Source organism: Puccinia triticina, chromosome 7A, assembly GCF_026914185.1.
Source record: "Puccinia triticina chromosome 7A, complete sequence".
In the NCBI taxonomy this organism is placed as follows: Eukaryota; Fungi; Basidiomycota; class Pucciniomycetes; order Pucciniales; family Pucciniaceae; genus Puccinia; species Puccinia triticina.
Window position 1 is genome coordinate 2,102,274 of NC_070564.1, and position 12,978 is coordinate 2,115,251.

Here is a 12,978-nt window from a genome sequence, read left to right on the forward strand (position 1 = left end):
GCAGTTGCAATAGAAGGCAGGAGTTGTGGGAAGTAGTACCATAGCTGGAGTGGTCTTCAAGTGTGGGATGATGCGGGTAGCGATGGCGGTGACTTCAGAGCCTAGGGCGGCGGGCCAGTTGGTGTATTGATTGCAGTTGATGAGCATGGCGGCGACCTGCTCTGCTATGGGCTCTGGCAGGGGCTTGCCGATCCTCTCAAAGAACAGCCGCTGCATTGAGATCACTTTCTCAATGAGGCTCTCTGGCTTTGTCTGCTTGTTCTCAAGATCCTCGCCTGGCGCTACTTGCCGTCCCCTGCGCCGAGCTTGTTGAACAAGGGGTTGTGGGTGGGATGGTTTGTCTGGATCACGATCACGACCACGTTGACGGTTGAGCGGGGCAGGAAATCAAGACTCTTCAAGTTAAGGTAGTGGGTGGGCGTGGATGCGCCCAAGGGCGGCCGGTTGGAGGGTGGTGGTCTCTGGTTGGAGGCGTCAGATAATGATGATCATAGTGAGGCGGAGGGGGGTATGGGATCAGATGGGAACGGGTATGGAAGATCCAATGGTAATTTTTGACCAGTTTGAGTGCCTTGGGCTGACAAAGCGGGCAATGAAGAGGCTCCAGTCGGGGTGGAGGAATCCAGGCGGGGTGATGGTCGCGTTGGCACATTGGTTTTTCTGGGGTTGCAGAACTGGCTGATGAGTTCGATCTGTTTCAGTGTTGCATGGACAGGCTTGGTGGCGTGGAATAACAAAGCTTAGTCAAGATCAGATTAAACATGCGTTTGTGTGAGAGGAGTGAGCGTTCTGGCCTGAGTGAGGAGCGGAGAGCTTAAAAGGTGGCAGCTTGGCGGCGTAGCTGTTCCCCCAGGCGATTGGAGATGCTGCACTTCCAGCTATCTGTTGTCCTCAACCCCTCCGCTGTTGCGTGTGCGCAGTCTGAGGGGCAAAGAGTGGGCCCCCCCACTGGTCAGCAGCCTTTGCTGCGGGCCGGGGGCCTTCACGTCCAACCTTTTTGACACGCGCGCTTGACGTGGGCTGGAGGTTGAGCCTGGGTGCTCAGCACTGCTGATGTTGGAAGGCTAGGTTGAGAATTGAGAGAGCTTTTTTTGATTCATAGATTGTTGCGGATTTTGCATTGGTTGTTTGTCCAATGGGGAAACTCATGATTTTTTTTCTCTCATTTTGTGTATTTACAGGTGGAACCCTTGAATTTTTTTTAAGGTTCTGGCAAATCTGTGTCTTTAATAAACTTGGATAGATGATTGAACAAATAGTTATGAGATCAGTTTAAAGAAAACATAATTGGCTCTTGGATGGTGGCCGTTGAGGTGCCCATACCATTAAGTGTTGAGAATACCACATGGGATAGATTCTCTTGTTAGTGAGAATAATAAACTCATTGAGCTCCTTCATCTTTGTAGCTCTTGCTTGCAAGGCACTTGCAATCTTTACCACTACATATTTACAGTTGATTTCAGCAGCTTGGGTCACTCCAGTTTGGGGCTGGCGATCTCTGGCTTGGTCTCCTTCAAGCTCCACCTGAGCTGCTGGTAATAATGGCTTGCTTCCAATCAATGTTGTAAGAATAGCTGGTTTTTCAGTGGCTGTTGACCGTCCGGTGGACGCTGGAAGAGAAGTCGCGAGGATCAGATATATTTAGCTGAATAGGCTGGACATTGAAATAATAGACACAGCTTGTAAGACTCCCGCGAGAAAATCTGGTTTTTGCCAAGTTGATTGCCTCCATTTACTCGGCCTCATTGAAAATCCACTCCAGAGCTCCGGTGGGGGTCTTTGGCTGGGGGAGGGAGTGGAGTGGGGGTACTGCTCGGTTAGGATTGCAGGGCAAGGTGGCTTGAAGATCTTGCTGACAGTCCAAGTCCACTGCTTGTTGTCCAAGGACAAGCCAACAGAGAGTGAGAAGAGTTGATGGGGATGGGGAGATTGTCCGGCGGGTGTAGGCTGCTGGCGGTGGGGTTTGAGTGCGGAGGCGGTCCAGGTGGCCAAAAGCCAAGCTGAGCGTTGGGCACGGCAGCTGAGGCCCGACAGGGGAGGTTGTAATGGGGAACCGATTTGGAGAGGAGCTCGTAGCCGGTGTAGCCCATGAATTTGACCGGTGCTGCTGGGCCTCGGCTCTTGGCTGGATCAGAGGGGGAGAAGCTTTTGGTGCAGGCTTGAAGCTCGTCTTGGGCGGCCTGCAGTGAGTCCCAGAAGGTTTTTGAGACATCCAGTGGCTGCCAGGAGCCGTGGTGCTTGTAGTAAGATAGCCAGATGGTCAGGGTCTTGCGGGCTGCAAAGTAGAAAACCAGCATATCCCATTTGCAAGTAAGATTCTTGACGTCTACATATTCGAGTGGGATGGGCCATAGCTCTCGGCAGGCAGAGTCCCGCCAGACGTGATACAATGGGCTGTGAGGCTTGATTGGATTCTTGAAGACCTGCTCTGGAGTGAGACTGCTGCTTGTGAAGACAAGTGAGCGCACTTGAAAGTGGGGGATGCCGCTGGTTGAGATTGTTTGTTGGGCGCTGGCGGAGCTCACTGAGCTGTAGGATCACGTTTGGCAAGCGCTGTAGGCCATTTCCCTGGCCATCCCGCTCTCTGACCTGACCATCCCGCTCATCCCGCTCTCTGAATTGACCTGCACTGCAGCAGAAACAACTTAGAAGAATGAGCAAAATATCTCGGAGCTGGCATTCAAGCAAACCAATAAACAAAATGGACTGTATCCATGACATCCGAGCCTCTGGCGCAAGGAAACACGCCGGTAAGGGGGAATGCCACTGGCTTGAACCGCGACCCGCTAGAGATGTCTGAGGATTGCAGGTCATGAAAACTGTTGAGAGTTGCACCGGGATGGTCATGAGAACTGTTGAGAGTGGCGCAGGGGAAAGAGAAACCAGTAATGACTTGCCTGGTTAGGTTGAGTTTATTGCGGATGTCTAGCCAATGGGGAGCGTGGCGCAGGGCTCAAACGGCGGGGTTGCTTGATCCAAGATGAGGCAGCGGTGTGGTGGTGGTGTCTGGTATCCACGGTGGATTTGGGCGAGGGCTGGGCCAAAGATTCAGATGGGATATATAAACCTGTCTGTCGTGATTGTTAAACCCCAGGACGTTCTTTGCCACTGCACTTCCAGCTGGCGGCTTGTCCTCACCCCCTCCGCTGTTGCACTTGCGCAGTTTGAGGGGCTAAACTTGTTGGCCCCCCTTTGCATAATGCCTTCAATGCGGCGCGCTGGGGGTCATCCTCTCACCATTTTTTAACCCTGCTAGACAGGGATGGATGGTGGGCCATGGTGCATTAGCTTGCTGATATTAGGTGGCTGGTTGCATGATTTTTTTTAAATTGTGTTTTTTTGTTGAGTTTGGCATTTGTAGGGGGAAAACCCTTCTTGTTTTTTTTCTGGAAGTTGTAGAGGGGGAACCCTTGATTTTTCTTTATGATCTTTCTAGATTTGTAGGGGAAACCCTTAAAGTTTTGTTTTGTGATTCAGAGGCTTTAATAAACTTGGATAATTATTATTGGATGTCATAAAGTTATTTTTAAGATTGATGGTTCAAAATTTTGAATTAAGATTTCTTTTGGGCAGGTAGATGGTAGGTATTTTGACCTATGCCAATCAAGCTTGAGTATTAATTGGGAAGGAGAGTACTATTTAAGTGTGGGTATTTCTTTCAGATTATTACGAAATATAGCAATGGAAGGGAGGGGGGGGGAGGGGGTTTTGGAGATCCAGATCATTTGACTTGATGTTTGCAGTGGTCAAGCTGCCTTGGAATCTAGTACTATAAATAACCAATGCCACAACCACCTGGAACTCCATTCTGGATGCTGGAAGCGGGTAAGACATTAGCTTGAGTCACTGCTGGATATGCCTGTTTCAAAATCAAATAATCAGAATCTGAATTTGTTTTGTAAAACAAAAGAATCTTGATTAATTAAATATGTTAAAAAAAAACTAACTCTGCAGATAGCCAGAGCTTGATTATCAAGAGAAAACTTGTATGCCGAAGACTGTATCATCAGGTTGGCAATACAAGGTCTTCCAAGAATTGAGTTGCATTGATTTGCCTCTTGAGGGCTGAAAGGAACATAAGATTGCCCACCATCCTGTGTTGAAAAATCAGTGGGGTCTTGAACTTTCACATTCTGAAAAACATTTCCTTCTGCTAGCATATTGCTTCCTCCTGCTACTTGGAATGTTGCACCTCTTTTGGCAATAATTTCAGAATCCAAGAATTAGCAAGATATAAAAACAATCTCCCCATCCTTCCAGTGATCATTATATCAAGATATGAAATTCTCACATAATGTTTGTGTGTAGATTATTATAGCTGAAAAAACAGAAATTTATTTTCTGTGAGGTTATGTGATAGAGTAATATATTGCAATTAGATCAATTTTTATATATTTGAACTCACTAATGTAATAGCACCTTGGGGTTCCCAGAACCTCCGGTTTTTGGACTCCTACCTGACGTATAATCAATGCAGCTGGTGAAAATAATTTTTAGATTGATTAATCTGATTTTTGGAAATCTGTTCTTATGGTAGGATGTGTCCATTTAGGTTTGAGAAAAAGAAACTGACTTGTTAGCCATAGTTATTTCATCATTGGCTCCTGTGAAAAAGATTGTCCAGTAATGATGGCTTATATGTGAAATAAGGTTTTGGTTGTCAGGTTCATATTTTTAATTAGAGAATTTGTATTGTGCAAGATTTAGAAAAGTTAAAATTACTTTTGACAACGAGAGGACCATTGAGTTTTTCCTGAAAATAGGTTGTTAGATATTGTGATACCTGTGTTTTCTTCACCCTGCCTTTTACCACCAGAAACAATCATCTGCCGACCAATGTTGCTGAAAGTGCAATGGTCAATCCATATCTGCAAATTCAAAAATTGGCAGTCAAAATCTCCATGCTGCTTTTCTAAGAATTTAACAAGAATCACATTCTTTGCACCCTTAATCAAGAGTCCATCCCCTCCCCAGACCTATTCATTGATTTCAATCCAGAAAATATATGTGAGACAGTGGTTTCAAATTTTCATAGACCAAATGAATTGAGCAAGAAATTGGAAAACCCAACAGTCACACTGACCAAATGTGGATTCAACAATGTGATGTGGATATTCTAGCAAGGCAAAATTGAATGAAAGATTTTGAGGGGCTGATAAAAAATTGTTTGATCAAAAAAAATCAGGGCAGACCTGAATGATGATATTCTCAACACCAGATAGAGAAATTCTGAGAAAAAAAAAACAAGCATAAATCAGTTTGATGGCAGTTAAGAACAAAATAATTGGAAAGCTTGCCCTTTCCCCCTGATGATTGCTGATTTACCAACACCCAACAAAGTCTTTTTACTTCCAATTCTCAGGGGCTTCAATGCAGAGGGGTCAAGTGAAACCTGTCAAAGAAAACTTTACATGAATAAATTTGGTTTGAATGAAAACTGTGAATCCCACTAATACATATAAATTTGGCAGCCATGCATACAGGGATATTCCCAGAAATATTTTTTTCTTTGGTGCACCAATCATCTAATTAAGCCAATCCTACAAGTCAGTTGCAGAATTTCTGAAAACTCAGCACTAGGTGAAAAGCAGACCTTCATTTCTTGCTGACTGTACTTTCATTCCATTTGAGCAAGGTTTCCAAGGTTGGCTATAAGATCAAAATACACCATCAGCTCAGGTAAAAATTTGGAACATTATTTGAACCCAGTTGAACCATATTTACCATCCCTGGGCAGTTATTGTAGTAGAAGAAGTAAAATCGTAAGTTTTGTCAATCAAAATTACTCTAGGAACTTTATCTGCCAGCCAGGCTTGCAGTTCTGCAGTATCCTTTGGGGTTTGAGGAGTGACATTCCCACCGCCGGTCACTTTGGAGCCAAAACCAAATGGGACAGGTTTGTTAGTACCTTTTGACTTAGGGAGCTTGTTAGTTGCCCCCTGGATTGGTTTAGGCCCCATAACAGATACTACTACTAGGAAGAGCAAGATTAAAGATAGTAAACCAGCCATTTATTGATTGGAAGGAAGAGAGTGCCCTTGCGTGGTAATGCAGAAACAAAAGCAGTTCAGTCAAGTTATCGTTGGAGGAAGTGGATGATGAATCTGATCGGAAGGACGTGTGCCAAGCATGTCAAAGAGTCCCCCTGATTATTTATAGAACAAACGCTGAAAGGGAATATGGTAGCTAGCACTGCATAGACGACAGTTTCTAGCAGTCAAACGGGTTGTTCTTTTCCTCGACACGCAGACCGCAGATAAAAAAATGAGCCGGCATTTCATTTTAACCCCGGTTGCCATTTTCCATACATAGATACCCTGCGTCAAGGATACGTGTGCCACACGAAGGCCGTAGTGTAACGTTTTCATCGATTACCACAGAGTAACACAAATATAATGTACACCCAGGTCGAATGTCGCATGCGACCGACCCTCAAATGTTCGGCTATGAGCGGTCGTGATGCAATCAGTCATGACCTTCATAGCCAAGCGTAACTACACCCTGGGCCCATATATTCATATTGCGGGCGGGGAGACCGGGGACCGAGATCAGCTGCATGCTTTTTTTATGTGCAGTTTGTTTTGACATTGCGCACTATGAGTCGATACCAACAGAAGAGTAGAAGTAGTGATTAAGAGATGTCTCATTGGACTACAACCATTTCCGTCAAGATTTGCAAGCTAAAACAAAGAAAAATGAAAAATTTGAGAGAAAAGGGAAAACAGAAAATTATGGCTAAGACTAGAGTGGGGAGACAGCAGAAGAACTGGATCCTATGAGGGGGTTGGTGATAATGCCGCCGCTGAGAGGATGCAGTGCCGAGTGTCCAGAAAGCGCCCGGTGCCCCGAATAAATTGTGCTACTGCCTGAGTGGTTCTGGGGCATTCGAGAGGTTGGCTCTGGGGCATTTAAGAGGTACCGAGCCGATACGGAGCCCGATCGTAGTTTGAGTGTTTTGAATGTTTGCCTCATCCGTGGCCTGCAGTGTTGGTGATGAGTGAGCCAGTAGACCAGGAAGTTGTTCCATAGTGTCTTTGAAGTTGCATACGTCGCAAACCGTGTAGGGATCAAACTTATCAAAGTCCCTCCGAGGGGGGCCCGAAGGGCCCTCCGCAGAAGGGACTCACCTAAGCGGTGAAAGCGGGGAGGCAGAAACAGAAAATCCGCGTCGATGGCAGGTCATATTTATCAAATGATAGGTAAGAAGCATGGCTTCATTCCTATCCAGATCCTTTCCCCATTCCCTCAGAGAATCTCCACCATGGGCCCTAAATCCCACTTTCTTAAATCCACATAATCCTGGACCTCTGGATCTAAGTTTTGGCGTGTTTTATGTACAAAATTACAACAGAAATATCACACAAAACAATTGAAGCAAGTTGAAAATCACCCTCCAGCTGTGCCAAAGCAACGAGCAAAAGTGGGCCGGTTGTTAGAGTAGTCCAGGAAGGCCCTAATCAAGTGATTAGTGGGCTCCCAGGGAGGGGGTGTCTTTTTTGGTTTCAAACGTTTCTTGGCCATCAGGATAGATATCAAAATTGTGACGGAGAAGTCTCTATGTCCCAAGAATGAAAGCCGTGGTGAATTCAGCCAGAGTGTATAAAGGCAACAAGATGACTGATGGGATATACCCTGAATTGTATGAATATGAACCGAGTAAAGAAACCAATCAACCAAGTCAAGAAAATAATGTTTCAGAGCTTGAATGTAAAAGGTGCGAGACGTCAGATGTAGAGGGATTCGAGTAGTTGAGGGATGGGATTCAAGTGGTTAGTTGGATATGGTTGGATAACAGTCAGGTTGGCAACCCGAACTCAATGACATCACTTCAGGATGGCCCAATGTGGCCGCTGCAAGCTCCGGTGAACTAATCCATCACCTATCAACATATCAAAATAACAACATAATTATTATATGCTCACCTGCTATTTCGAGCATCAAAAATATATGCCGCAAGCTCCTCTGTGAATCTAAAAGGATGGCCCAATTCTTGCTTCTAAAATTCTGTTTCTAGGATATCTCCACCAAGCACTGGTTCCAGCTTCAGGCTGTGCCTGTCATCAGATACAAGACAAAGTCTGGCACCGTTTCCTGGATACTTTCCAGGAACTTCCACAAAGGCGGAGCCTGCGCCAGGATATCAGATATAACTGATTGGACCAGAGGTACAGGCCGGAGCAGAAGTACTGACTGGCTGGGTTACTCAAATTGAAGCACAAATATCTGTTTGTAAAGTCTGGCTCCGTTTCCTGGATACTTTCAAGGAACCCCAATCATTGGTTCCACAAAGGTGGGGTCTGCGCCAGGATATCAGATATAACTGATTGGACCAGAGGTACAGGCCGGAGCAGAAGTACTGGTATTTCCATTGATCATCGGAAATGACTTGATGGATCCATTATTTAAGAAATCCACTCACCGGCCCTTCCAAGTTCCATCCACCATTCTCCCCATTATGTAAGAAATCCACTCACCGGCCCTTCCAAGTTCCATCCACCATTCTCCCCTCACTCCCCACCAAATACTCAAGCTAATCAAGATCCGACATCCTCTGTCCGCTAACTTGAATTGTTCATCCTCTTCTCTTGTTTTGCTTGCATTCCTGGCTTACGAGATTCACTGTTGGGCTCTGCGCCGCCCGGCCAGCCGGGCCGACTTCCCACCCGCACCGGGGCAAATTTTATGCAAGAGCTTCGGTGACGAGCCATGATGGGGAGCACGGCCTCAAATTTGCACCAACGCACACCTCGGGGCCCCGGCTCTGCCATGAGCGCGGCTCCAAATTTGCACCGACGCACGCCTTGGGCCCCCGGCTCTGCCATCCGGAGATCTGCTCCATTGTTATCATCTGCTTCCATATCGCCTACATCCTTACAAACGGTCGGAAATTTTTCACCTTCTGTGTCCAATACTCGGCGATCAAGTACGTTTTTTCTTCTATTTTCTTGATATCTGCGTTGGTCATTCCTTCAAGACTGACAAACAAAATACCCAAAAAAAATTCTTTGGCTGTAGCCCAAGTTCCATCATCCTTACAAACCGTTGGAAAGGATCATTTCACATTTGGGAATATTTCATCTCCTGTATCCACTCCCAAGCTATCATGTGGGTTCTTTTTGGTCTTGTCTACATTGCGGAGTCGTTTCATCAAGACTGACAAACATATTTTTTAGTTCCAAAATCGCCACCTGCAAAAATGATTCCGCCATCTTTTGGGACCCAGACGGCAAGCAATAAACGAGTAACTTCCATAAGCCAGCTCTCAGGTGCTTCTGCTCCAAAGCGTGTGAGAACTCAAGCCAACAATGCTCAGTGTTTGACTCGGTCTGGCACCACTAATCTACCTTTGACTCCACCTTCAACATCCAACGCTCCTCATCAAGAGACTGCCACCGGAAGCATTGGGAATTTGGGAGCAGCCAACCAACAATTTGACAATGCTGGAGAACAGACTGACAATGGCGGCTTCGAATTCAAATCTTTGGAACCTCATCGCAACGGAGACGCTGCCAATGCAGTTGTTGATGGCCCCAAGTCCGACAAGAACAATCAAAAGCGTCTAGACCCCAGGATTGTTGATTTGATGAAGGATCTCGAGATCAATCAGCTGCGCCAAAAGGTCACCAAACATGCACAATACAAACGTCTCACCGCTGACGAACGTCATGTACTCACCAAGCTTTACACCAACTACCAAAGACAAGTTCTACTATTGGCTGCGGAGAGACTCCTCAAAATCAATCCAGTCTTGAAGCATTTGGGAAACCGGAGTCGTTTCAGAGGGCCAACAATGTACAACAACTTTTGTGAATACAATGTTGAAGCTTGGAAATCCTTTTACAACGGTAAGCAGTAGATTGACTCCTTCTTCTGGTCTGTTATGTCTGGTTACTCATTTTATTGTTATCAATTAAAACTAAAGGTAATCTAACTATAAAAAAACGACATAAGCAATGCGGTTGCCTCTGGAAAAAGCTCGATCGAGCTACGCAGCTGAAATATAAGGATGTTGAGTTCTTGGCGACACTCCCCAATCCTTTTGGACGCGGTGCTTGTGAGAAACCTGATGGTGGGACTTCGGAGGAATCTTGTCAAAAAACCAAGAAGAGTTGCTTTTACCGGGAGGCTGAAACGGAGCTCTGGAGCCAAAAGGTCATCCTTGATGTGAGTTACATTCCCTCATCTTTCATGCGAATCACACTGACATCAATATAACTGAGTTGAAGAACCTTGGGGCCGCACACAAAGTCAAAGGATTTCTGATGATGTACAAGCCTAAGGACACAGGAGGCGAAATCATCAGTGGCGGTAGCTTCATGGGGGAGCAGTTTATTGACATGTTTTCACAGGATAAGAAAACTGACATTGAAGCCAACTTCCTATCCTTTGCGGGCGGTCAGGAGGTCATTAGAAGAGCTACTGGAAAGCTTGCTCAAGTTACCAAACCCAGGAAGAATTGAACTCGCAAAATTGGGGCCCAAAAAACCCCCTGGAATTTAGGTATATCATCTATCCACCATTTTTCTTGTGTCAAATCCCACTGATATCTTTTCTTTGCTTCTAATTGCAGGGTCCAAGGAGTCCAACTATACGGCTGCTAGAGAGAAGTTAAACACTGCGATATGTAAGTTTTCTCCCTCACTCACCCTTAGGATGTTTGGCATGGTTCTTACTGATTTGGCTGGTTTATTACTGACCATTGATTCAGCCAAAGTTACCCACGGTGTGCAGGCCCAGTGGCCAGGAAGATCTACCACATTAACCTTGAAGAAGCTCGGTGTGACTTTGCGGATCAAGGACAACGATCACGGAATCACTGTGAACGACTTTTGCGGCAAACCTGGGGCCATGAGAAACGAGCGGCTGCAGTATATCCTACGGGCTTTCCATGAGGACTTGGTCGTGCTTGATGGGCCGCCGCCTCCTGATGCTCCTGTGACTTTGGGTGCAGACCCTGACAACTGAGAAGTTTGGGCTAAATAAAAATGATTTCAGTAAAAACAATAAGATAAATAAAAATACAAATAAATAAAGAAAATGATTTTTACCTAAATAAAACAGGAACAAGATTTGGGATGAGAGCTATGAGAGATCAAATACAACAAAATACTAGGACTTTAGGACTAACAAAAATAAAATTATCAGAAACATTATATCACGGTCAACAAGAGTAAATGGAAAAATATAAGAACCTTATAATGATTAGTCGGCCTAGACAAAGTGACCTCGACGATGGAATCCCGGCGTGTTACAATGAGAGAGTTGACTTGCGCCGTGGAAGTGAGTTGTCGAGATGAAGAAGAAGAAATCAGATGATGGTCAACAGGCCCCGGAAGGGGACGGTCAACTGCTCTAGAAAAGGAGTATCGACACCCGGAGCGTTCTTGACGTCATAGCAAGAATAGAGCAAACCTCCGTACCGTGCACACCTTGCATGCAGTAAGTTGGAGTCAGCCGTCAGATTCCAACAACAACCCCGCCACAGCTATAAAAGCTACAAAATCCAATCAAACAACCTCAAAAAAGGGCAGGGGAGAAAAATTGATCAAGGCAAAGAAGAAAGGGAAACAACTGGCTGTTATCAATTCTGACAAGGATGAAGAACACAATGATGATGAGGAGGAGGAGGAGGATGATGACAAAAACGACAACAACAACAACAACAACAACAACAACAACAACAACAACAACAACAACAACAACAACAACAACAACAACAACGACAAGGACAACAACAACAACAACAACAACAACAACAACGACAACGCCAACGACGATGAGGACGACACCAACAACGATGAGGACGACGCCAACAACAACAATGAGTAAAAATATGACAGTGAAATGAAGAGGGGTAGGTAGGCATCATAGAATTTCCAATACATTCTTCTTTTTTGTAGTTTCTCTCACTTTTATGTCTCAAATTGCTCTCAAATTCCTTGTCTGGTAGTCCTCTTGTTTCTTGGTTGCATGCACTACCCCCACTCAGTTTCTCAATCCCCAATCACTCCCTCTCATTGTTTTTATGTCGAACATGTTTTTTTTGCTTGAAATATACACGCAAATGTAACACCAGAAACATCTGAGAGACTTAAAGAAGGATGTTGTAGTGTGCGGTGTGCAAACTCCACATTTGGAGTATGGAGTAGTCAAGAGGCGGGCGTGGAGGAGCAATGTCAACTGAAGGGTTTTCACTTCAAAGCAACAGATTAAGATTTGACTGCTCACCACTTCGCTAGCCCATACGGTTGGGAATCACGTCTGATTTGAATTGATGCATGGTCAACACCCGGCGCGAAAAACCTGAAATCGCTGGACCGCTACCACCTCCTACACGAGCGAAACGCCCGAAACAAACAAAGGCGTACAAGGCTTTACTCGCACTTCCACCCTTACCACCATCTCCCGTTGAAGAAAAAACAGATCCATTAGAACTAAACCGGCCCCCTTCTCCTTTCATTTCGGCTATATCCTACGTTAACTCTAACTCGGCACATCAACGAAAGGTTATCACATCCGGCTCCGGCTCTGCCCAACTATTGCGTGGTTCAGAATCCTTTTGGATTACCGATAACGACCCTTATTCCCATACCTGAATATCGACCCAAGTTAAACGTACCACGGGGTACATCACCATCTTACTCACCATTGGATACATCACCGACAGAAGAATTGTCGAACGTCTCTGAGTTCTCGTTGGATCAACCACCTTCAAACCTACCCATGTCACAGCCGACGTCGGACATTTCTCCTTGTAATAAGTTTCTCCAGCAACCGAGTGTTTACAAAACTGAGATCGAACGGGATCTTTCCCGGGTCATCCTTTTGACGCTCAACCATGCGTTGTTCTTCGAGAATACGGACAACTACAAAAAACTCTTGGGGCAAGAAGAAACGTGCTTGCTGTATCTTATTCAAATCACGGTACACGATGAACTTTTGTCACTTGTGGATCGGTACACAAAAGGCACCAAGGTG

The 12,978-nt window shown here is 45.4% G+C and overlaps 1 protein-coding gene across 1 annotated transcript; it reads right to left on the bottom strand.

The window, feature by feature from the left end:
* Positions 1–281: 281 nt before the first annotated feature.
* On the bottom strand, positions 282–2,606 carry PtA15_7A245 (uncharacterized protein; the record flags this gene model as incomplete). The annotated part of the gene is made up of 5 exons (XM_053170832.1): positions 282–461; positions 583–692; positions 1,452–1,610; positions 1,889–2,529; positions 2,590–2,606. The coding sequence occupies 5 exons, from the start codon at positions 2,604–2,606 to the stop codon at positions 282–284; spliced, it is 1,107 nt and encodes a 368-aa protein (XP_053022074.1).
* Between the last annotated feature and the right edge of the window lie 10,372 nt (positions 2,607–12,978).